Source organism: Lepisosteus platostomus, chromosome 14, assembly GCF_059453375.1.
Source record: "Lepisosteus platostomus isolate fLepPlt1 chromosome 14, fLepPlt1.hap1, whole genome shotgun sequence".
NCBI classification, from domain to species: domain Eukaryota; kingdom Metazoa; phylum Chordata; class Actinopteri; order Semionotiformes; family Lepisosteidae; genus Lepisosteus; species Lepisosteus platostomus.
In genome coordinates, this window is record NC_142624.1 from 25,686,855 (window position 1) to 25,709,701 (window position 22,847).

General features: G+C 38.8%; 1 protein-coding gene across 4 annotated transcripts; it reads left to right on the forward strand.

The window, feature by feature from the left end:
- LOC148649081 (lysosomal cholesterol signaling protein-like) lies at positions 1 to 22,487 on the forward strand. Of its 4 annotated transcripts, XM_088605253.1 has the most exons (17): positions 76 to 131; positions 1,736 to 1,857; positions 3,094 to 3,607; positions 5,673 to 6,072; positions 7,115 to 7,280; positions 8,411 to 8,566; positions 9,464 to 9,547; positions 11,197 to 11,317; positions 12,125 to 12,209; positions 12,294 to 12,384; positions 12,480 to 12,680; positions 13,013 to 13,124; positions 15,139 to 15,269; positions 15,674 to 15,769; positions 15,881 to 15,945; positions 16,456 to 16,593; positions 17,363 to 22,487. In XM_088605253.1, exons 3-17 carry the CDS (start codon positions 3,184 to 3,186, stop codon positions 17,556 to 17,558), a joined length of 2,466 nt encoding a protein of 821 aa, XP_088461379.1. In that variant the 5' UTR covers positions 76 to 131; positions 1,736 to 1,857; positions 3,094 to 3,183; the 3' UTR covers positions 17,559 to 22,487. The 4 variants fall into 4 exon arrangements, with proteins under 4 accessions (XP_088461380.1, XP_088461378.1, XP_088461381.1 ...); XM_088605254.1 differs by lacking the exon at positions 1,736 to 1,857 and having other exon boundaries at positions 1 to 131; positions 12,480 to 12,681; positions 13,017 to 13,124; XM_088605252.1 differs by lacking the exon at positions 1,736 to 1,857 and having other exon boundaries at positions 1 to 131.
- Positions 22,488 to 22,847: the final 360 nt, after the last annotated feature.

Sequence of the window (22,847 nt, forward strand, 5' to 3'; positions counted from 1 at the left end):
CCTCATAGCGTTGCCACCACCGGTTGGTTGGAGTGAATGTCAATCAGAGCACGGGTAGGCCCCGCTGTAAGTACACAGCAGGCGACAATTGGGAAGTGGAGAATGAACGCTGTAATAGCAGGAGGGTTAAGGTGAGTGCGTTTTATCTGTCGTTCAAAGGATACGAAGTGAGGTGCAGATTAGCTGCCGGAATGGTGTCTACCCATAATCGCAGGGAATGTAATAAATGTAAAGCTCTTCTTCCGGTTTCAGCCTGTCATATCTGGTGTTGTTTATGCGGTCATTCAGCCTCGGACTGTACAAGCTTGAGACCCCTGCCGTTTTTCTATGAATGTTTTTATTTCATAGCGTTATAAATCCGTTTGTCAGGTGACCTGATTCTGCTCGTTACCCCGTTCACGGATCTTCGCTGTAAAATTCAAACTTACGTAAAGCTGCATTTTGCACAAAAACTAAATTACATTGCGCTTTTTAAACAGAGCTGATGCACGATTCTGAGGGGCACTGCTCGTTTTTTCATTTGATCTCGTTATACTGAACAACTTTCTTGAGTCTGTTTAACAGTTCATGAACTGAGTCAGTGTAGCTGTCGCTAATACGACGACAAAACTTTAGCTGCAAATATCTGATTTATATACAGTATAAAAACCTTAAGTACAGGTTTGTACGTAACATCTCGTCATGATTATTAGAATGTGTAATTATTGCTAAGACTGAAAGGAAGCAAAACTGGGGAAGGGAGCGAGCGCAATTATTTTATTGTGCACAGAATAATACAGTAAACAACAATTATTTGACCAATTGCAGAGCTTTTAGAACTGTATGAAAACGTACTCATCAGTAGCACTGTCTCTGAAGCCCATGAATACCTAGACATTCTGTACAAAAAGGGAGGACGGAGTTTTATTTCATAATACTAGAAACGATACTAGGATAAACGATCAACAATTAAAAGTTATCTGCAAAATAAACCAAAGTACTATGCAGTTTTAAAATGTGTAATAACTGTATTCTGTACTATAGTCTTTGATACCTGAATATATTTTAGTTTTAATAAAGAGTGTGCCCCCAGAATACACTAATAAGTCAAAAACCTATTCTGAAAAATATTTTTTTCTTATGTTTTTATTCTCTTCTTGATTGTGGCAGTACAACGTGAGGTAGTTACAATGCTCCTGTGGTTCATAAGGTACACATTTCTGAGTAAAACTAACTCACTGTTGAGTTTTTTTAACTAAGAGTGCTGGATGCACCTGTTCACCAGGAGCTTGCATGCATATACAGGAAAGCAGTGCTTATAATCTTCACCGGAACAAATTGAACCAAGCTCTGTTATTCTAAGTGGACGTACTTTACAGTACATTGTTATAACGTCCACTCATTAAAGCAACGATAGATGTTTTTGAGGTGCACGTAAGAGGCCTTCATTCCATACCATGAGTGCTTCGTCCTGATAATGATCTAGGAACACATTCGCAGTTCAAATAGGTAGCTGTGTCAGCATGCGTAGGCTGCAAAGTAGCGATTAAAGGTTTATTCCATGCTGAAACGAGAAAAAAAAAACACAATGTTACCAGCTCCACACCTGAAGAAGGCTCCACAGCCGAAACATTGAGTTTCCTTTCTTCTCTTTACAGCATGGGATAAACCTTGACCTGTTCCTAGGAACACATTAGCCATTGTCTTTGTATGCAAATACACATTAATAAGCGGCTCTGATGCTTGTCTAATCCAGTATGGCACACAGCCCGCAGAATGGCGCACAAACACACAGGAGGTACCATGCGCCTGCTACAGGGGCAGATTCAGAATGGATCAGCAGAGCGAAGGGCACTGATCTGCATTGCTGAGAGAGAGGTATAGTAGGCTTGTGTGATTTATGATGAAGTAATGAAAAGGGACAATAGAAATCCTGCTTAATTTTTTCACAGATCTGCTTTGCCTTTTTTTTTAAGGTTTAAGAAAGTACGGTACACCATTGTGACACTAAATTCATTCACATTCCCAGACACTTTTCTCCTTTTAGCTATAACATGACATCTTAGTGGGTGTGTAAGATGTTGGTCAATATTTAGGGTGGCTTCTGCAAGCTGTAATTTTTAGATTAGCTGTACTACAGTGTATGGAAAGCTCGATAAAAAAGATACCTGGCTTCATTTGTTTTTTAAGATTAAAAGGCTTGGGGAGTTTGAGGTTTCAAATACAACTTAATCTTCTGTCAGTCAACAGGAAAGCACTGTTGAGAAGTTTTATTGCATGCAAAATTATTCTAAGCACATGTAAAAACTTTCAGTTATCTGTTCATCTCTTACAATGATGTATATAGATATTCTTGAGTCATCTCAGATTGTCCTGGTTCTTTGCTTATTTTGTGTTACTACATGTAACATACACAGTTAACATACAGTGATCACTCTTGACTCTTGATCACTCTTGACCACACCTGAAGAAGGCTCCACGGCCGAAACGTTGTAATCTCTTCTTTTTTCAGCATGGAATAAACCTATTACTTGTTGCTTTGTAACATACAGTGTATGCTCAACTTCAGCACTCTCAGAGTGAGGGCAGGAAGCAGTGCAAGCAGAAATACATGTCAATAATTGTTTACCGGGAGGTTAGAGATGGTGATAAGACCTCTTCTGCACAAGAGTGATCACAGCTGTTTAGGGCTGAATTAAAACTGTGAGATGTGACTGGGTGAAGTATGTTTTAGCTTGAACAATTGTCGTCCTTTCCTTTAGAAGGATTTGGCACAGACGGTCTGGAAGTGGCCTCAAGTGACCTGCACTTGTCTAGACACAAATTCTTATTTCCTATATAAAAGTTTTTTTTTGTGTTCTTGAGTTACTCAGTATTCTTTTCAAACGAAACAATGGGGCAGTTGTGCTGAAGAGAAATTAAGCCTGTGTTTTTAAAAAAAAAAACGAAAAGTTTTTTTTTTTAAATATGTAGATTTGAATTGTTGGAAAAGTCCCATGGGTTTTGAAAATGTTCTTCATTTGGGCAATAGGTCTTGTAGCCGATTTACTCACGGCAGAAGAAAAAATTTCCTTTTGCTTTCATTTACTGTTTTTCGGATTGATTTTTTTTCAGCATTTTGTAAGCTAAACTGACACCCGCACGTAGGTCGAAGATCTCCTGAAGTTCAACTTGAAGGAGTCTGGAATCACTATCGCAGCAAACATGACGAGCTCTCCTCTGGACGAATATGGGCTGAACGTGTCCCACAACTCCTCCACGCCTTCTTCACCTTCTATGTCTATAGATCAGCTTTTCCCGGCTTTACTGGAATGTTTTGGGATTATCCTGTGTGGATATATTGCTGGGAGGGGAAACATTATAACATCTTCTCAGGCCAAAGGCCTGGGGAACTTTGTCTCGAAATTTGCACTGCCAGCCTTACTGTTTAAGAACATGGTGTTGCTGGACTTTGCCAATGTTATCTGGTCCTTTCTTTGGAGTGTTCTAGTTGCCAAAGTGGTGGTGTTTGCTGTCGTCTGCATTTTAACACTACTGGTTGCCAGTCCAGAGAGCCGTTTCAGCAAAGCGGGGCTCTTCTCCATTTTTGCTACCCAGAGCAACGACTTTGCATTGGGGTACCCTATCGGTGAGTACAGTCACCTCTTATATTTATATTAATTATGTGACAGATGGTAATCTCAACGCGACTGTTCTCAATTTGGTTTCTAAACTGCTTATCCTAAGCAAGAATGGGAAGTTATTTTTAGTTTGTTCTGCTTTTTCCATTTCACGTTTTAATTTTTCTGCTTCCCTTTTGATAATACTTGGTAAAAAGGAGTCTCAAATTACTTAAAAGGACATGTGCCGTAATTTTTTGTTATTTTATAATAACATAGTGAAGTTAATAATCATTTATAGCACATTTATTTCTAAAATTCAGATGGATTTTCTCATTGTACTGCAGTGATTCGAAATGAAGTTAAGGCTTTGTTTCTTAAAAAGGGGACATTAGTTTTAAATTTGGTTTGACACCTGAAGAAGGCTCCACAGCTGAAACGTTGCGTTTTCGTTCTTCTCTTTTCAGCATGGAATAAACCGATTACTTGTTCCTTTGATTTTAAATTATACGTCTTGTGAAAAAGTAATAATAATGCACAGGTGGTGTTTAATTAAGTAATATAGTGATCATTTGGAACCAAAATCAGAATATCCCTCAGTCTTCAAGGATCTGTGTTTCCTTCATTGAAATGCTGCTAACGTAATTGATAAAATGCTTTAACAAGAGCTTTCAGTCGTTAAATAATAGGTGATCTGGGGTAGGTTACAATAATAACTGGATTGGGGCTCTCCAGGACCAGGGTTGGAGACCCCTGCTCTAATAATTGCTTTAGAAGATGGGTCTTTCAAAAGCAAAAGATGCAGTCAAGTGAGTCTTACAAACATTTAGGCAAGGCCAGTTTTCTCGCACATCTGTTTCCGAGGTTCAATGCCCACCTGGAGTTTCTCAGAATAAAAAAATGAAGCGTAAACTGTACACTTTCGTATCGAGATCTGGTCGTCTAGGCCGGCTGTCCTTCTGCTTTCATTTGTACCTTTTGTAATGATAAAGAGCTTAAAACCTTAGCTATTTTACCTTCTTACGCAAGTACATATAATTCTGTAAATTAAACAGGATGAAATGGATTGAATTTCTGAAACCTTGGCTTGTTAGGGAGAAAATACATTTTCTTTCAGGTTTTATTCAGTAATATATGATTGTCAGAGAGATTTACTGTACTACAATTAAAATGTTTGTCACATTTCTTGCCATGAACCACTTATTTGGAAGAATTTATGGTGTGAATATTTGTGTACTTCTGTTTGCAAAATGTAAGCATTTAGAATCTAACCATTTCAATTAAGTCTAAGTCATTTTTAGTCTTATTTACCTTTGCCCTCAGGCAGACCATGAAAGTAATCAAAGATCACATGCAAGTGATAATATATACTGTAGTAGAAACTTTGAACTTGACCTTTAATCTAATATTGAAGCACATTTGTAATGGCCTCTGAAATGTTTCTGTTTCAGGTTGTTTTGCCAGGACACTGCAAATTTGTGTATATATTTTTTTGCTATTTCTTTCAGTGAAGCCGTTAAAGGCACTGGGCCAAGTAAAAAAATCATCTTCATTGTTAAATTAGTAAGTTATCAAATGTATTTTAAAATATTGTTTTTATGGAAATATTGTTCCATAGAATCAGGTCCTTTTTCAAGGTTTTAATATTCTGCTTAATGTACACTGACTGTTAAGATCTATTTCCCTTCCTCTACTCATTAATTCGATTTGGTAGTCTCTGAGGTTAATAATTATAATCAGAATTAATCTGTACTGATGTTGTCAAAATTGCTGGGTTTGTCAAAACATAAACATTATTTCAATGCATGAAGGATTGTTTTTTTATGTTGAAATTGCACTGATTTTAAAATTTAACAAACTGAGGCCATATCTACACCCAAGCTGGCTTTCAAGTATTACTTCAGTATACACAAACGGGCTTTTGTGCAAAGAGATTATTTCCCATATTTAGTCAGTTACTGTTACTGTTGTTTTGAAGAATGTACAGGCATTTTTTTGTGTTCCTTCTTTCAGGAGGTTGTTTCATCGGGATTGAAAGCAATGTCCTTGGCGTTGAAGCGTGTGTGTTTTACGCTGTCCCTGTTTGCCTTGCAGTGGAGGCCTTGTACAAGAATACGTACCCAGAATACCTGCAGTACATTTACCTCGTGGCCCCGGTGTCCCTCATGATCCTGAATCCGGTAGGGTTTGTGTTCTGCGAGGTCCAGAAGTGGAGGGACAGCCCCTCCCCGCAGCAGAGCAAGCTGAAGATCGTGGGGACGGTGATACTTCAGGTCCTGAAGAATCCCATTGTTTTCATGGTGGTCATCGGCATCGCCTCGCACTTCATCCTGAGCCGCCAGATCCCCGTTTTCATGGCCCAGTTTTTGGATGGCCTGGCTAACTCCTTCAGTGGGTCAGCTCTGTTCTACCTCGGCCTCTCCATGGTTGGACAGCTCAGGAAGCTCACCAAGTCCACCTTTGTCGCACTAATTCTGCTCATAACGGCCAAGCTGTAAGTACAGCCGTCACTCCTCAGGACCCGTGGGAACGTGAATTTCTTTATTCTGTTGGCGTCTTGATTCGGAAATCACTGCCTGTGGGAGCGCGTCTTTTGTCAAAGAGGGCTCCGGTCTAACCCTTACGGTGCATGTGGAATCATCCTTGCAGGGTCTTGAGTTGAATGCAATGGCATCTGTATGAAAACCCAGACTTCGCTTTTCATGTTCCTGTTTTTTGTTTTTAGAGTAGGACTTCAGAAAATGTTTGTTGTCATTTGGTCGAATAAGAAATGCTGTTCACCTTGCTCTTGGTCATATCTACACATTTAGCTAAACGCAATCACGTAGCTGATTACGACATTGCAAATAATAATTCTTTAACTGAAGTATCAGCCAGTAGAATGTGGAAAACCCTACCCACACAACAAAAAAGACTAAAAGGACTTGATTCTTTTGGAAAAACTGCAGTCACCTTAATTTAGTGGTAAAAGACGAATGTAAAACGGCTTCAAATGTTGTTTAATTTTGATTAGTAAATATATTTTGCTCTGGCATAGCCAAACGGGGTATAACTTTGTGAGCTGCTGGTCTTTCCAGTAGCTTTTGCATTTGCAAGGATGATTGCAAAGTGACATTTTCCTGGTATGTTTTTCAGTGCTTGTCTTTTGAATTTAATTGCAGACAGAATTAATTCCACTCAGAGTGCTTTACAGATAATGGGGACTGCCCTCCACTGCCACCAATGTGTAGTCCCCCACCTGGATGATGTGATGGCAGCCAAAGTGCGCCAGTACGCTCATCTCACATCAGCTCTCAGTGGGGAGGAGAACAGGGTGATGAAGCCAATTCAGAGATGGGGATTATTAGAAGGCTATGATTTGTAAAGGCCAGGGGGAAATTTGGTCAGGACACAGTGACAAAGTTATTTTGTTTTTTTAGTCTTTAGTCATTTTTGTTGTGTGGGTAGGGTATGTCACATTCTGCTGGCTGATAGTTCAGTTTAAGAATTATTATTTCCACTAGTTAATATAGGCCTAATGCTTTTCTGTTATACAGGTTGTTGATGCCACTGATCTGCAGAGGCATGGTTGAACTGTTGGACAAGAGCAACGTTTCAGTGAATCATACCAGTCTCTCAAATTATGCATTTCTGTATGGAGTCTTCCCTACTGCACCAAGTGTAGCTATCTATGCAGCCCAATACAACATGGAACTTGAAATTGTAAGTCCTAGAGCCTTTTCGTGATGCTCAGTAGCAGTGCAGGGTTTTACTGTAATTCTCCTGCTGGAATTCTGAGTGCTGCTCTGAGTAGAGGTGGAGTTTAAAATTGAACTAATGTCAGGACTAAAACTTCCGATAATAGAAACACTTTAATTCCTTAACGCACCTGGCTTACAATTAAACATCACAACATACACAACACTACATTAATGAAAATCTCCCTTTTGTTGAAAAGTTGCACTTTCATTATTCATGTCACGTACAATAAATCATTATTGAAAGTATATGTCGTATAAACATGCTACAAGTAAGGTGTGCAGTAAGAAACAAGTACCAGACCAAACTAGAAGTATATGTCACGGGAGTGCTACTTAAACCAGCAAATTGAATTAGTAGAAAAAATTACTAATCACAGGAGTACAATGAATGGAATCACAGGCTAAAGCATTTTGGAACAATAATAAATACTCTTTAAGTTGATGCAATTAAAGAAAGATACCAGTCTCACATGATTATGATTGTAGCTTGTATCATATTTATTCAGTGATGGGTCCGTACACTGGATCCCTGTCTGTCTTGAGCTGGGTTTAATAAAACAAATCAACAAAAAGAGATTCAGATTTGTTCAATTGGAGAAACCCCGTCTACATACAGCACAGTACGTTCTATAAAATATTTTCCAATTTAGTTTAACTGGAAGGACTTTCAGCACTTGGAAAAAGAGGTAGAGTTGTATGCACATAACTATGGTATTATGAAACAACGTGCCAGGTAAGGTTTTGAAATATGTTAGATGTTATTCAAGAAGCCGTTTGACAAGCTTCTTAGACAAATCTGCATGAGCACAGTGGACCAAAGGGCAGCTGTCTTTCCTTTGTGATTTTGTCAGTTTTAAACACATTGCCTTTGAGCCACGCCTTACCGTATATACATATATATGAAAAATGTCATGTGTATTTAATACATTATTTTTAGTTAATCTGATCTTAAATGAGTCTTATGTTCACTTCCCCTTGCAAGTATCGCATATTTAAATACTGAAGGATTAAAAATAAACATGTGAAATGCTGTATTTTGACGTTGAACACATTGTCTTTGGTTCATATTAATAGATGTTGTTTTTTTTGTAGGTTACCTCAGGGATGGTAATAAGTACATTTGTGTCTGCTCCAATTATGTATGTTTCTGCTTGGTTACTGACAATACCATGGATGGATTCAAAGCCATTAGCTGCTGCACTTCAAAATGTCAGTTTTGACATAAGCGTAGTCAGTTTAATTGCTCTGGTAAGTCTTTTTTTTTTTTCTTTTCCTAGAAAAGTTATTCGTTCCCATCAGCTTGCTCAGGAAATGGCTGTGGGGTTTTATTTTATGTGTACCAGTATGTATTTACGTGTTCTCCACCACCTTGGATATTTCATTTTTCCTCCAAATAATCCTTCACTTTAAAAAAAAAAAGACTACATAATTGAATGATTTTTTAAAGAAGAATGCAATCTGCTTGATTAAGGGTAAACCTTATTTTTAGGCAACAGTTGTGTTTTTTTTTATTTAGTTCAAATCTATTTTGTCTGAGCCCTTCACAAGAAAAGCCAGCAAAGCCAGACACTTGTTTCAGTATGTGGAGGAAAAATGTTTGTACTGCCAGTGTACTGAGAGCTGGTCAGAAAAAAACTGAAGTGAAGGTTTCAGCAGTTGGGGAGATTACTGGTTTCAGTTTCTGAAGGAACGTGTTGAAACATCATTACGGATACAGCACAGGGATCCTAGGCTTATGAAAGATCCCTGTTGCTATTTCTGACAGCATTACAGTCTTAAAAATCTGGCATAACAACTTTTTACTCTTCTGTGGTAAACAGTCATGGGTTTGTTCTCACTGGTGACACACCACTAATACTTCATTTTCATGTCTGTTTTAAAGTTGCAAAACGTTGTAATGTTGACATGTTCCTGAAACTTTGAATTTGCTTTAAGCAAATTCTCCCCCCATTTGTTTTACATTACATATGTTTGGCTGCACTATTCAGTAACTTCAGTTTAGATGCATCTGTTTTAAGGGTAAGTTATTGTTTAGTTGAAAACTCCCTTTCTGAGAATTCTGTGTCAGCATCTCCCTTGAGAGGCTGTAATCTCAGGAATGAAAAACCAGGAGCTGGTCTCACTTGTTTGCCCATGTATTTTCAGGTTTGGACTGTGACTGTCATGTTTCTCAGTAAGAAATTTAAGAGGCTCCCACATCTTTTCATGATGAACCTGCTTCTGGCACAGGTAGAACTGAGGAATGGTGTCCTGATTCATGAATCCAGTTTGTTTTCTTGTTGATATTTCTACAGCTTGTGCTTTTTTTTTTGTAAATAATTGCACAGCCCTGTGTTGAACAGATATCCTGGCTCTGCTGTATTTCTGGTAATTGTTTTTGTCGCTGACATTACGTTTCAGGGTTGCCCGCAGGAAAAAGCTTAGGTCAGGTGGTAACCCGCACACCTAGATTACTGTACTAGTATGCGGACTCACTATCCTATTATTGTAACTAAACAATATCATGAGCAAGATGTTATTTGACCACAACAATTAGTCATCAGAGATGTACTGTAGGTTACCCATGATGCTACCCGAGAAAGAGCTTTGTGGTTGAAACCTATTGCGATTTTATGTCAAACCTTCATGATGTTAATCTTTTTTTGTTATTGAGGCGCTGCGTATTATGTTGTGCTCGTTCAGGCAGTAAGTCTTTGAAAATTATGTAGCAAGCGACGAAGGGACACAGTATTTGCCTGTGACCAGTTGATTCAGCTGCAAGGAAACCAATTTTTTTCACCAATTACAAACTTAGCTCTCAAAGTCAACCCTCTCTGGTAAAAAAATTGCGATTGCTTATTATTTGTATTGACAGTTTATTTTATTCATATACAAACCACACATTGATTAATTAACAGAATCTCAAGTGTCAGCAATTATTTCAACATTTTACGTTTATGACTTCTTTTTTCGTAATTAACCTAGACTTGATGCAAATACGTGAAATTTTCAGACCAAGGTGCAAGACCGCGGGATTTCGTCCCAATGCATGAGACGTCAGAGCTGTGCGATTACGTACTGTACATCGCGGCTGCTGACAGGCAAGTGATAGACGAGTATCATGTTAAAATGATATCATGATAAATATGATAAATGAGTGTATTACTAGGAATCAGGATTTCATTATGGATTCTTGTGTACATTTTGGTCGATGCTCATGCATTTGTTTGTCCAGACAGTACGCCTGTACTGTATACAACTGTGGGGAAACTCTGAGCTGAGTAATTAGGCACTGATGTCTGTTCTCTCCTGACATTTGGTCAATGTTAAATTCCATTAAACATCCCAGCAAAAAACGTGCTTGTCTCTTGTCTGAAGCTTTCGAATCGACACACTGTTAGAGATTCTAGTTGCTATCAGTAGGAATTCAGGGTAGCACTGTGGTAATTTTTTGATGACTACAAGCAGGTTAATAATGTTTCTAATTATGTGGTCAAGTTTTGTAAGAAAATGTAACAAATGGTCAGAATAGAATACTCATCTGTTACGGCATCATGAAAATGTTCAAATTCTCTTCCAGTTCCTGATAAAGGCTGTCATCAATCTGCTTCAAAAGTCTTTGCGCACTAGGCTGAGGTAACGCACAGCTGGTTATGATAGGGACGATTTTAAACAACTTTGAATTAAAAAGGTTGCGAGAGTAGATACATCAGTGGCCAATTACACAGTTTGAAAGCGTATTACAGTTTGAATTGAAAAATATTTTTCTAGAAAAAGACTGCACAGAAACATCTATTTGGTGCAGCTCTTCATTCATAATAAGAATTGATTGTTGTGCTCTTCCTAAGTTGTCTTAAAGTTTCAAAACAAATCTACAAAACGTCATCTCTCTTTTCTAGTTTCTTGTCTGCATTGGGATGATTTTGTGGAATTTCATCATAAAGCAAGACAATATCATTGGCCATGTCCTGTCATTCATATTACTCTACAGCTCCCTCTACAGTACTTACCTGTGGACAGGTGAGTTGTGTGCCACTTCTCACACAATAATGACTTGAAGTCCAATTAGAATTCATTTGGCAGCTGCTTGTTGCTTGGTTTTGTAAGACCTCAGAAGCCAAACAAGGCTGGGCCTAATTAGTCTTGGAATGGGCAGCCTCCTAGGAAAGCCTCATGGCTCCTGTTAGTGGACCAGTATGTGGCACTCTTCCACCTAACCAGTGCTGTAGAAGGGTGGTCCTACGGATGAGAAGTTTAACTGACTGCAAGGCCGTTGAAGATCTTGCGGCACTTTTGGGTTGCACCATCGGCCCTTCCTAGATTTCAATTTTGATTCTGTTGGAGAAGTAATTTCTCTCTTCTCCACCTGATCGGCTGCTGGCACATCATGGCTTGGTAGGTGCTTCAGTAATCGACAAATTGGATCCTGTCTAACGGGTAAAGTGCTTTGAGATCCTTTTTGATTAAAATGCTATTTAAATACAACAGACCGTTACTTTTATTTCTTAATTTTAGACGGGCTTAAACAGTGACCTTGGTTTTGGGAGAATGTTTTGATCTTCATGGTCGAGGGCACTGTCGGCCTCGTGGGAATATTGAACGAGCCCTTTTACATAAGGTTCATTTTCCCCAAGATAAAGCTATGTCAAAAATAAAGCATTCTGTAGCTCTTCAACCCAGAAAGTGATTGGGTATTTGACTTTTGTAAAGCATAGAAGGATATAGGATCTCATTTTGAGAACTAATGCACACTGATGTTTCTGTTTTTTATTAATAGTAAAAACGTCAAATAGATTTTTTTAAACAGAATTGTTTCTGTTATTCCAGGCCTTATTGCCCTTTCTCTGGTGCTAATGAAAAAGGACGATGAACTTAAGGTTCAGCCAGCGATTTTCATGATAGCAGGCTGGGGGTAAGTCCATCTGATTTTCCGGCAGTAATGTTTTTAGCTGAAGACTGTGTTCCTCTGCTTATTCCCTTTACAATTATTCAACAGTATTCCAGCGTTTATAGTTGGAATCCTTCTGATTGCTGGGGAGAAGATGCCAGACAACATTGACTCTGCTTTCTTTTATGGAAGAGCGCAGGTAAGAACTACAGCACTAACAACAAAAAGCATTTTGGCAAACTCTACTGGACTGGAAGTGCCAAAATGAGAGCTGATTGTACATCTCGGTTCTAGATCATCAGCACTACCGTGGTCCTTTCCTGCAGCATCCTGCTTGCAGGAGCCTCACTCATGGGCCTCAGTCGAGGCACACAGAGTCCTGGCTATGAGGTTCTAGACCAGAGCTCTGCGATGGGAACCGTGGAGGACGTGCGGACCCAGAACAGTCAGGAGACCACGACAAACGAGCACTCAGCCCAGACAGACGCCAGCATTAGTAAGGGAGCAAACCTCTCTAAGGTCTGCTAGTGCGATACAAAATGATGATGAATATCTGACTGATGGTGTGCTAAACGGAGCTTTTGGAAATGGAGGGTTTTTGGAGTTTTTTGTCCAAATAACCACTTCCAGATTAAAGTTGAAGGGTCAGAGTTCTTCTTGGCCTGTTTGGCCGTTAGTTCTGTATGATGCTTATCAATTTGATGCTAGGAAATATGAAAGAAATATTTTAAAAATTGACTTGATCAATCCAAAGGATCTTCCTGTATTCGACCTAACTGTATTGATTTGATTCTGAAGATCTTAACCTGCAATGTCCTTGTTCCCCAATAGACTGTTGTGCCTGTGAGCAGGCTAGGAGAGGGAACTGTTGCCCAGCGCAGCCCATGCCTGACATGATTGCCAGCACTCAGGAGAGTGAACCCCCCCCTGTGCCATCAGGTACAGTTTCAAGGCAGCGGAAAGGTGGTTTAATTAATGCGGAATTAAAAGTACGAAGTTCCTGGGAAGCTAACCTACCATTTACAATTAGAACAGTGGGCAGTAGCTGAGGTTTTCGCCTGGTATGTATTTTGCATGATTTTGTGAAAAGATAAATACTGATCCTCATTTCTTAATAGAGCTCACTCTTTTAATATTTTTGTGTGCCGTCTCTGTTAAAGCAGGTAAATTAGAGAACGCTCCTTCTTTTCAAGTATGTCACGTCAAGCAGTGGTATTTCTTTGCCTGTAAACCAGTACAGTGTTTTTATAAAGGCTAATGTAAGGATTAGCCAATCGCAGTGTGGCTTTTATTCTTTTGTAAAATCTCTGTAGATGTGCATGTTTGTTGCTTTCTACTGTAATGAATATAAAAATGGTTACAATTGAGAGCAAGCCCTTTGACCCATCTAGCCTGTGGGATATTGATGGGCTTAATGACCTGCTGAGTATCAATCATTGGTAGCTCTTTTGACAAAGGTACACGTATTCATGGTACATCCATGTAACTGACTTCTCATGCTTCATTTTGAGGGGCACCTGCTAGTATATAGAAGCATTCTGATTTCCTCCTGCAGTCTGTGGTTTTATAATCTACAGTTGTGTTTCTTCTTGAACACCTTTAAACTCTAATCCTGAGTTGTTAAATAACTCTGATTTATTGCCACAAGTAGTGTACTGAAATGGGAGGCATAAGAAGTGTGGATGTTTCCTCTGAAAATCGCACTGTTCGAGCCCTCTGCAGTATTTCACCCACACAGTCCCACAGTGTCATCGGCAGGGTTGGCATCAGTCTGCCCTCTGCTGTTACTGCTGCATGCCAAGCTGAGGACCTCCTTGCAGTACGTGGTTAATGACGTGTCGCAGAGTGAGGAATTCTGGCCTGTGAGTGGCTTAGTCCATACATAAACCATCAGGGTCTGGACTGAAGCAAATCCTCAGCTCTTAGAAGCTGGTTAAGCTTCTCAAGAGCCATAAAAACTTCTTAGAGTGATTTTCTGTTCTACAGCTGTATATTATTGATATGTTGAGGGTCAAATTTACATTTAACTCTGTAGGATACTTTGCCCCTTTTAGATGAATTTCTTGTTTAGACTCAAAAGAGAGTATAGAGAAAGCTTTTTTAAGAATTACACAAACTATAGGAAAATAAGTCCTAAACAGAACATTTTAAAGTAGGTAAGAGAAGATCACTTTATTGGCCATATACAGTTTCTTGTATTGGGAATTTGTCTTTTTGCATACCCCAACTTGCTCTCCATGAGACACACGGACAGGGAGAGAAGCTTGGGGTCAGAGCGCGGGGTCAGCCATTTTATACGGCGCCCCTGGAGCAGTTGGGGTTAAGAGCCTTGCTCAGGGACCCAATGGATTCCTCTGCCAGCCATGGGATATGAACTGGCAACCTTCCAGCCACTGGCGCAGATCCTTAGCCACAGAGCCACTCCACGGCACCCCAAGTAATAACAACATATAGTGCCTGCTTCCCATTTTCCTAAAAGCCAGTTATACTACCAGTATGTTTTTGGACTGTGGGAGGAAACCAGAGCACAAGGAAGAATGATCGCAGGGAGAACATGCAAACTCCACACTTATAGCAGCCCAGGTCTGGAATCGAACCCAGGGCCCCGGCACGGTGAAGCAGCAGTGCTAACCACTGTGCCGCTCCTCCAATAACTACAGCTACTGTAAATGCATAAGAAACATTCAGTACCTTAATAAAAGAGAAAAATAAAAATGCATGGCAAATAAGAATGGAGTAGGACAATATATATTTTGGGTAAGAAAGAACAATGTAAATGAAAAAGGAGCATGTTTTACAAGGAGGTATCAGACTAATTAGAAGGTATTATTACTTTGTGTTACTGTATGATGTTAAACATGTTTTTAAAGAGGTCTCACATGTGCGTCAGCACAGTCACACAGGATGTCTTTGTGCGTCTGACCTTTTGTGTCTGTGTGCTTGTTTTCACCAGGTCAGTGCGTGAGTCACTGTGAGTCTGCCAGCTGCATACTGGCACAGGAGGAGCAGCTGCTGCAACACGCAGATCGCCAGCTGGCCAGACATGTGCTGCTGTGCCTTCTCCTCATTGTGGGCTTGCTTGCTGTGAGTGGCTGTCATCGCACTTTTTTACAGGCAGACAAGCCCTTTAGCGGGTAGCTTTCCTGGCAGCCGGCTTGCATTGACCAAATCCTGCATACAAAGCCTGTTTATCATTACATGACACCTGCTGCAATTTTAAGACTGGTGCACAGCTCGGTAATTGACAGCAGACTCTTGTAAATGCCAAACGTAACGGTTTCAAAGCAGGTATCAATTCTGTCTCTTGAGTCACACCAAACTCCCAGCTTCCTCATCTCATTGGGATGATTATTTTTAATTGGCACAGGAATGCGTGCGCAGTATAGCCAGCGTTCCTGAAATTGAGGCAAAGTGCTCACATCCGTTCTAGAGAGTGGCCTTTAATAACCATTTTGCTTCCTACCTAATTTGATGGAATTGTGTTTCAGAACTTGTCCAGTTGCCTGTGGTGGCTTGTTAACCAGGAACCCGGAAGGCTTTACGTTGAGCTACAGTTCTTCTGTGCCATTTTCAATTATGCACAGGTATTACCGTTGTCCTCTTATCCTCTCAAAGAACTCATTCAGCGTACTTGCAGAACTAATAAAATTGCATCTAATGGGGAATTTTATGGTTTTGTTTTTTTCTCTTCCCAGGGCTTTATTTCTTTTGGTATTTTTGGGTTGGATAAGCATTTGATAATCTTACCCTTCAAAAAGAGGTGAGTGTGTTGTGTAAAGCAAAAATACTGTTTTTTTTGTTAATCAAATTTCAACTTGAGTGCCCATTGTAATAGAAAGGTTGAAAAACAAAAAAAAATCAAACAATCTTTCCTGCCTCAGCATGAGAACAATAACGGGAATGCGTCAGACATTTTCCTGCAGCCTGTGTCTACAGTCATATCTCCTGTGGACTAAAATAAAAATTACCTTTTCAGGAGGTTCATTCCTCAAGGATTTGAAGTCCTGACCACTAATGGAAGGAGTATCTGAGTAAAAGAGAAGATTTACATTATTTAACTACTATTGAACATGAATTGAAAACTTTATTCATAGTACATTTGGCTAAATAAGAATGTGTCTCGAGCATTAATTGTACTGAGAGAAGAGACATTCTTGAAAGGGAAGTACACTCTTTGAATTAAAATGCAGATGTGAGGCACCACATAGAAGTGACCAATTTTGAGTTTGTGTGGTTTTGGTGGTGAATTTGTTGTTTATTTTCTTTTCAGGCTTGCAAGCCTATGGCAAAGTAGAGACAGGGTTGAACAGCAGGACTCTGATGTTCCAGAGGAGATTAGGATGACCTGCACACAGTTTGTCAGATATCATCAGGACCAGTGTGTCAAGGACATTGTACAGAAAAGAAGGTATCCAATCCTCCATATTGTATGTTTTGGGAAATTCCCTGCCATTTAACTGGAGGTGAGATCGATACATAACATAAATTCTTTCTGCAGTAGCATCTTTTGTATCTCTGATGCTGCAGTTCATTTTTTGTTTATTTATTCATTCTGAGGTGGACAGGTGCATTAAAATATTGGTATTGATCATACAAGAAATGTACTGTATCAGCTTGACTGTTTTTTGCGTGGTTTAATCTTCTCAAATACTTTGTTCTGCCCTTTTAACTTTTCCATTTTGAATCACAAAAATTAACTAACATTGTTTTGCTTTTCTGCTCTTACGTATCTGTATCGTATGAACTAAAGCTACAGAAACTTTGTTTTTCTCTCAGACTTAGGGCATTGTGCAAATGTTTCTGATTATTCGGACTGTCTTCACACCCTCATTGCTTCTAAATGAGGTGTCGTTTGCATCTGGAGCAAATGTACAATATTAAAGTCTTTTCAAAGCACTTTAATGATGTATTCAGTATGGTATTTCTCTCTATATTTTAGAATGCTGTACTTTTGCGACGAACGATGCAATGACAGTGCATGCAAACGATAACGACGATCTGTTGTTGTTTTTGTACACCTGCTGATTCTCTGGCTTTGTTGAGCAACTCTTCTTGCTTCTTTTAATCTTCTGTCTTTCCCACCTCTCCTGCCCCCCTGGCCTTTTCCCCTTCTGTGCCTAGCAGTGCTGGTGAAAGCTTAGCAGGACAAGTGGGTGAATCCTTCCTTTGATACACAGGTGTGGAGAGAAGACTTTGGCAGGCGTCTTTTTCGGCAGCGACCTGGTGGAGTGGCTCCTCCGCGTGGGCCTGGCACACGACCGCGGCGAGGCGGTACTGTACGGGGAGCAGCTGCTGCAGGGCGGGGTGCTCCGGCACATCACCGGCGAGCACGAGTTCCGGGACGAGACCCTGCACTATCGTTTCGTGAAGTGAGGCAGGGCCGGGGCAGTAGTGAAGACCAGCTTTTTTCGAGACACTTCTGGTTTTAGCCGCCCCTACCAGTCCAAACTGGTTGTAAAACTAACCTCCGGGAATATATATAGATTTTTTTTTTGCATGAAAAGCAAAAGGGGCTGGAACTGAGACTTGCCACAGCACTTTCACTTCATCTTAGCTGCCTTTGCTACTCCTTTGACAGTTGGGACTGAATGCCTAGAAAGTGACATGTGACAAGGAGAATACTCCTTAGAAAATGTGTGTTTGTTTTTTTTTACGTCTCCTTTTTGAGGTCATGTGCAAACCAAAAAGATGGAAGCAGCGTACTGTTTAGTGAGATCCGTCTGAGCGGCGCAGCCTTCACGACTGGGCGGATGCGGGGACGATGAGGAAGCTTTGCAGCTCAGAGAAGCAGACAGTCACCAGTCGTTCTGTACAGTGTGTGGTTCAAGGGCGCTACAACATGCATGTTCTTTGGTCGATAGGTTCAGCCAACAATCCTCCTTCACCACTCGTCTGCAACTGAAACACAGGGTCTGACCCATATTGTCCTTATGATTTCAATGTACCTTCTTTATACCTTTTTTTACTGGGTTTTACCCACCTTCCCAGAACCTCTGTTAAAAACTGGACTTATCTTGACAATACCACGTGTTAAGGCAAAAAGAACAACCTCGCTTTTCGACCTCATCAGCCAGAAGCAGTGAGGGAGGAAATGATGCCCTGATCTGTTACGTTCTCGCTCACTGTTAACCTTTCTGATGAGTCCTGCTTCTTTCCCACAGGATCTGTAAATGTGCGTGGTCCCGGAGAGGGCCTTCAGAAAAGGGTTGTATTTGAATTTTGAATTCGAGTTGCTTAATCCTTAGAAAGGCGCTCTCCAAGGTAGAGGACATGCCTTGGGATTTCCTTGCCTTTTCAAGGTCTATTTGGAGCTGGAGTCGGAGCTCCTTCTCTAAATTCACTAAAACCGGACAGTAGATATTAAATGAGGGCAGAAACGTGAACAGGTATATGTACTTTTTAAACCTTTAGTGGTTTACTGACTTGCTTTACTACTGACATGTCTGATGTTTTGTATTGGATTGTTTCATTTCGGTAGTCTTTGTTTGTCTTCAGGGTGTTATTTTTATTCAGTCATAAATAATTAAGCTGGGACAGAGTGCTTAAAGGTTAGTTATAAAGAGGGAAAGTGAAAGCCAACAAGTGTCATTTTGTTAATGGATTACTAAAGCTGAAAACGATTATTTTTTTAACATTTGTGCTTTTCAGGGTAGGTTTCTGTCTTAAAAAGCCATTTTGTAACATGTCTTCAGCCTAGTGCTTCTGAATACAGAAGCGTTCCATTATCTTCTGTCTCAACATATTCACTCTTCTCTCTTATTTGTTACCTCCACTGTAGAGTGTTTTGAGATGTCTAGAGAGTGCTATATTTAAATGTCTATAATTTCAAATTTTAGTCTAGTTTGTAATCTCTTGCTGTTAGAGTAAAAGTCATCTGTAGACACAAAGAGAACTGCAGTATTGAAGACCGGGGGGAAGTGACATCCGTTGATATAACTTAGTAGTTTGATTTGATTTTGCCAGCTTTAGTTTGTATTTCATTCAGTTAACATTCAGTAATTACAAGACTTGAAGTATCACTGCTTAGTTTCTACTATTGTACAGTAAGTCTTGTAATGGTTTTCATTTAAATGAGTTTTATTTTTATTGGTGAATGGGTATTTAATATAACTTTCAACATTTGCCTTCTCCCACCAAAAAGTGGTAGGGTAAGGCAGCTGGATTTTTCTTATAGTGAAAATCATTTAATGAAATTGTTTTTTTTTAAAGAAAACTGTACATCTACCGGTAACTGGGAGTGCTTTAGCTCTGCAAAATCTCCCATTGTAGCACAGAAACCTGTAGCATCTGCTACTTGAAGAATGAGAAAAATGGGATCGCCTACAGAGCCTTTGTACAACGAAAGTGACAACACTTAGGCTGGATTTATGTTTTTGTTGTAGTTTATCCACTGAGGAGGCCCTTTTCTAAAATGATACAACTTTGAAAGTACCAGACTATTCGAAAATATTACTGAGGGCAGGTTTATCCACCTATAGCAACAATTACAGTTTCAACACCGATATACAATACAGCCTTGTTATTTGTTAGTCCTACAATCGTGATTTTATCTATTCACGCGAAATTTTTAGTGACCACTTAATCTGCAGTCGCTGACCAAATTTGCTTATTCACAGGCTGTGCAGTAGGATGGTAAATGCAGGCACATCTTCATGCAGATTTACTTTAAAGACCTGCACTGGTCTCTATAGTAAAAGCACAGCTTGATTAATAAAGAGCTAACATGATGCACTTGTATTAAATATGGGTTATGCTTTAGTTATTGAGTTTCGTCATGAGAGCATTAGACTTACAGTTTATTAGGTTGTGTGTAGATCTGTTATGATTATATTGCCTGTATGAGAGTGTTGTGCTGCAAAGTAAAGGAAGTGTTAAATATCAAAACCAAAACCTCTTTGGTCATCACAGTCTTGGTTGTTGTGTGTCTTAGCAGAAAAGCATAACAAAAGAAATGAGACGAAGAAAGAGAATTAGACAGACTGCAGGAGAGTGAGTTGGTTAAGTGAGTGTGCTTAATTTACTTTCCAATCTGTTATTACTGGGCTGTAATAAACTTTACTGCAGTACAATAGTGCTGCACTTCTAATACCAATTTAAATGGGATGTAAAAAGTAAAGAAAATGCATTCTACTAATAACGAAAAAACAAACTCAGTGTAAACTATACTATAATAACAGTATTGCTGTAATTCACTTGAATTAAAGGGGAAAACAATGCTTTGTTTTACGTTTACAGTATTCATTTTAATTAAAAATATTTACTGCAAAAAAATACTTAAACTATGAAATAGTTCAGTCATAACAAAAAATAAGGTGTTACATAAGGCATTAAGTCCTACATTTGCAGTCCTTCTTCAAGTGTACTTTATAAAATGTATTATCTAAGCATGAACATTTCTCAGTTAAGGAAACTATGGACCTTTGAGGGCTGAAGGATATTCTGAATCGCATCCCACCCTGACTAGAACTCTAAATTAACTGACCACTGTTAAATTATTATATGTCGTACATAAAACCTGATGGATAGGGGCTTTGAGGCTACAGGCAAGATTACAGGCATGTGACCAACAATCACGTCCTTGTAAAGTAACTTATATTCCATAGCACAGCGCAGTGAGGAAAAGGCCTGATGCCTGATGTAGAGAATAGCTCTAATATTTTGGTATGGCAATGTAGAATAATATGGGGCATACTGGGGGTGTAGAAAGTTTTTTTTACTGTACTTTCAAAGCTTTCTTTCCCAAAATGTACTAGACATAACTAGATTTTGCCTAATGGAAAAATGGATAATATGTTATATTATCATTGTTTGGCATTCAACTTTTGTTTTGTTTTAGTTGAGCATACTCTTCAAAGAAGCTGAATGTGTGAGATGGTTTTGCTTAAAATATTCCATTCAAATATTTTCCTGGTAAAATATAAAAAACGCCAGAAACAGGGTTTAATATAAAATTCTTATTGTGCAACATTCTAGTGATTTTGTACAAGCTGCTGACTATGTTATTATAAACAACAGTCTCTGTCCTTCTGGTCTTGGGACCTAAATGATGCCGATATGAGTCATTGGTACTGCTTTGGCAAGCAGAATTGCTCAATTTTACATGGTTACATCACAAGATGATTTAGATAATGGGTAACCCTTGACAAATTGCTGTGTTATGTATTGCCTCTGCAGAGTTTAACCCCTGCAACTTGTACAATGTGTGATTTAGTGTGAAATGTCATTTACAATTGTGTGTAATTGAAAGAAGTTTGGTAGTTGTGCTCCCAGACTTGTGGAAAAAAAGATCTGGGAACTTGGTCAGTTTTCAAGCACTTTATAATAAAACTGAACAGAAATATACAAAATGCAAGTGTTGTGGGGCCCCCAGGATATTGAAGGTCTGACACTTTTTTTTTTATGGTGTTTTGAAACAAACATGAATGTATTTCGCAAAGTTCTGACCAGACATTATACACAAAATGTATTCTTAAGTAACGGACTGGCTACTATGCCCAGTAATACACGCCAAATGTTTTTTCTTCTAAATTATAAGCTGACTTTTATTAGAAAACTCCATACAGGTCAAGAGAGGAAACTATAGTGATCCCCAAGCTACTGCCATAAGCTGAACATATTTTACATGTGTATTTCTTACCCTGGCATTAAGTTTCTCTTATTGATTTATGCTTTTTAATATGTTAATTTCCTCAGGTATAAAAACACCAAGAATATGATAACTTGAATGAAAGGGGAGTGGTGCCACTGTCTGTCAGTATTCCTGTACTACAGCCCAATATGTGAACAATTCTATACAATTCACAGTTGTCTCAATGGTACATTTAAATAAAAACAGAGTTGTAGCATTTTTTTCTAGCAGAATTATTAAGTATTCCATTAGGCTTCCTACATTAGATTTCCTCCTTTGGTTTCAGATCTTATGAATCTATGTGGAGTACCAGTCATGCTATAGGTGGAACTGTGATGCACGCTGTAAACATCTGAAACACTACATTAACTTTGAATTAGAACTTAGAAAAATTTTTAAAACACACGTTGCCATTATAGAAACCTCTTTCGGAAAAGGAATGAGGTGTGAAGCTTAAATAATGTTCAAAGGTAAGATGACTGTGAGAGTTTTTAATTTTTAGGTTAACATTAAAAAGGGGGAAATGCAACTACTGCACTTAAAATATAAGTATAAGCATGTAATTTTGGGTAAGACAATGGTGTTAAAGGGATAACATATGAAATAACTCCTGACATTATTCCCACCTTTATATGTCTGTAAATATAATTAAAAGAAATGGTGAAAAAGGAAAAGTGTCTGTGTTTGTATAGAGAGGAATATATAAATTATCAGGTGTTGGCAACTATGTAGTACAAGAATTTCACTGCCATTGAATAAAAGTTTGACCAAACCACAGTTACTCTTTCAGACTGTATAGCCTTGAAATAAGAGAATCTACACTACATTAACATATGTACTATGTAACATTAGAACATTTTTCTATGAATCACAATTATGAAATTAAATGCCATAATATTTTTAGTATTTTAGTTTCCATGTCAGGAAGTAATATCCTTGAGTTATATTGGGGTTTCTAATATAATTTAATAATTTAAGAAAGTTTAAATTTAATTTATTTTAATTACAATTCAGTAATTTAAAAATGACCTTCT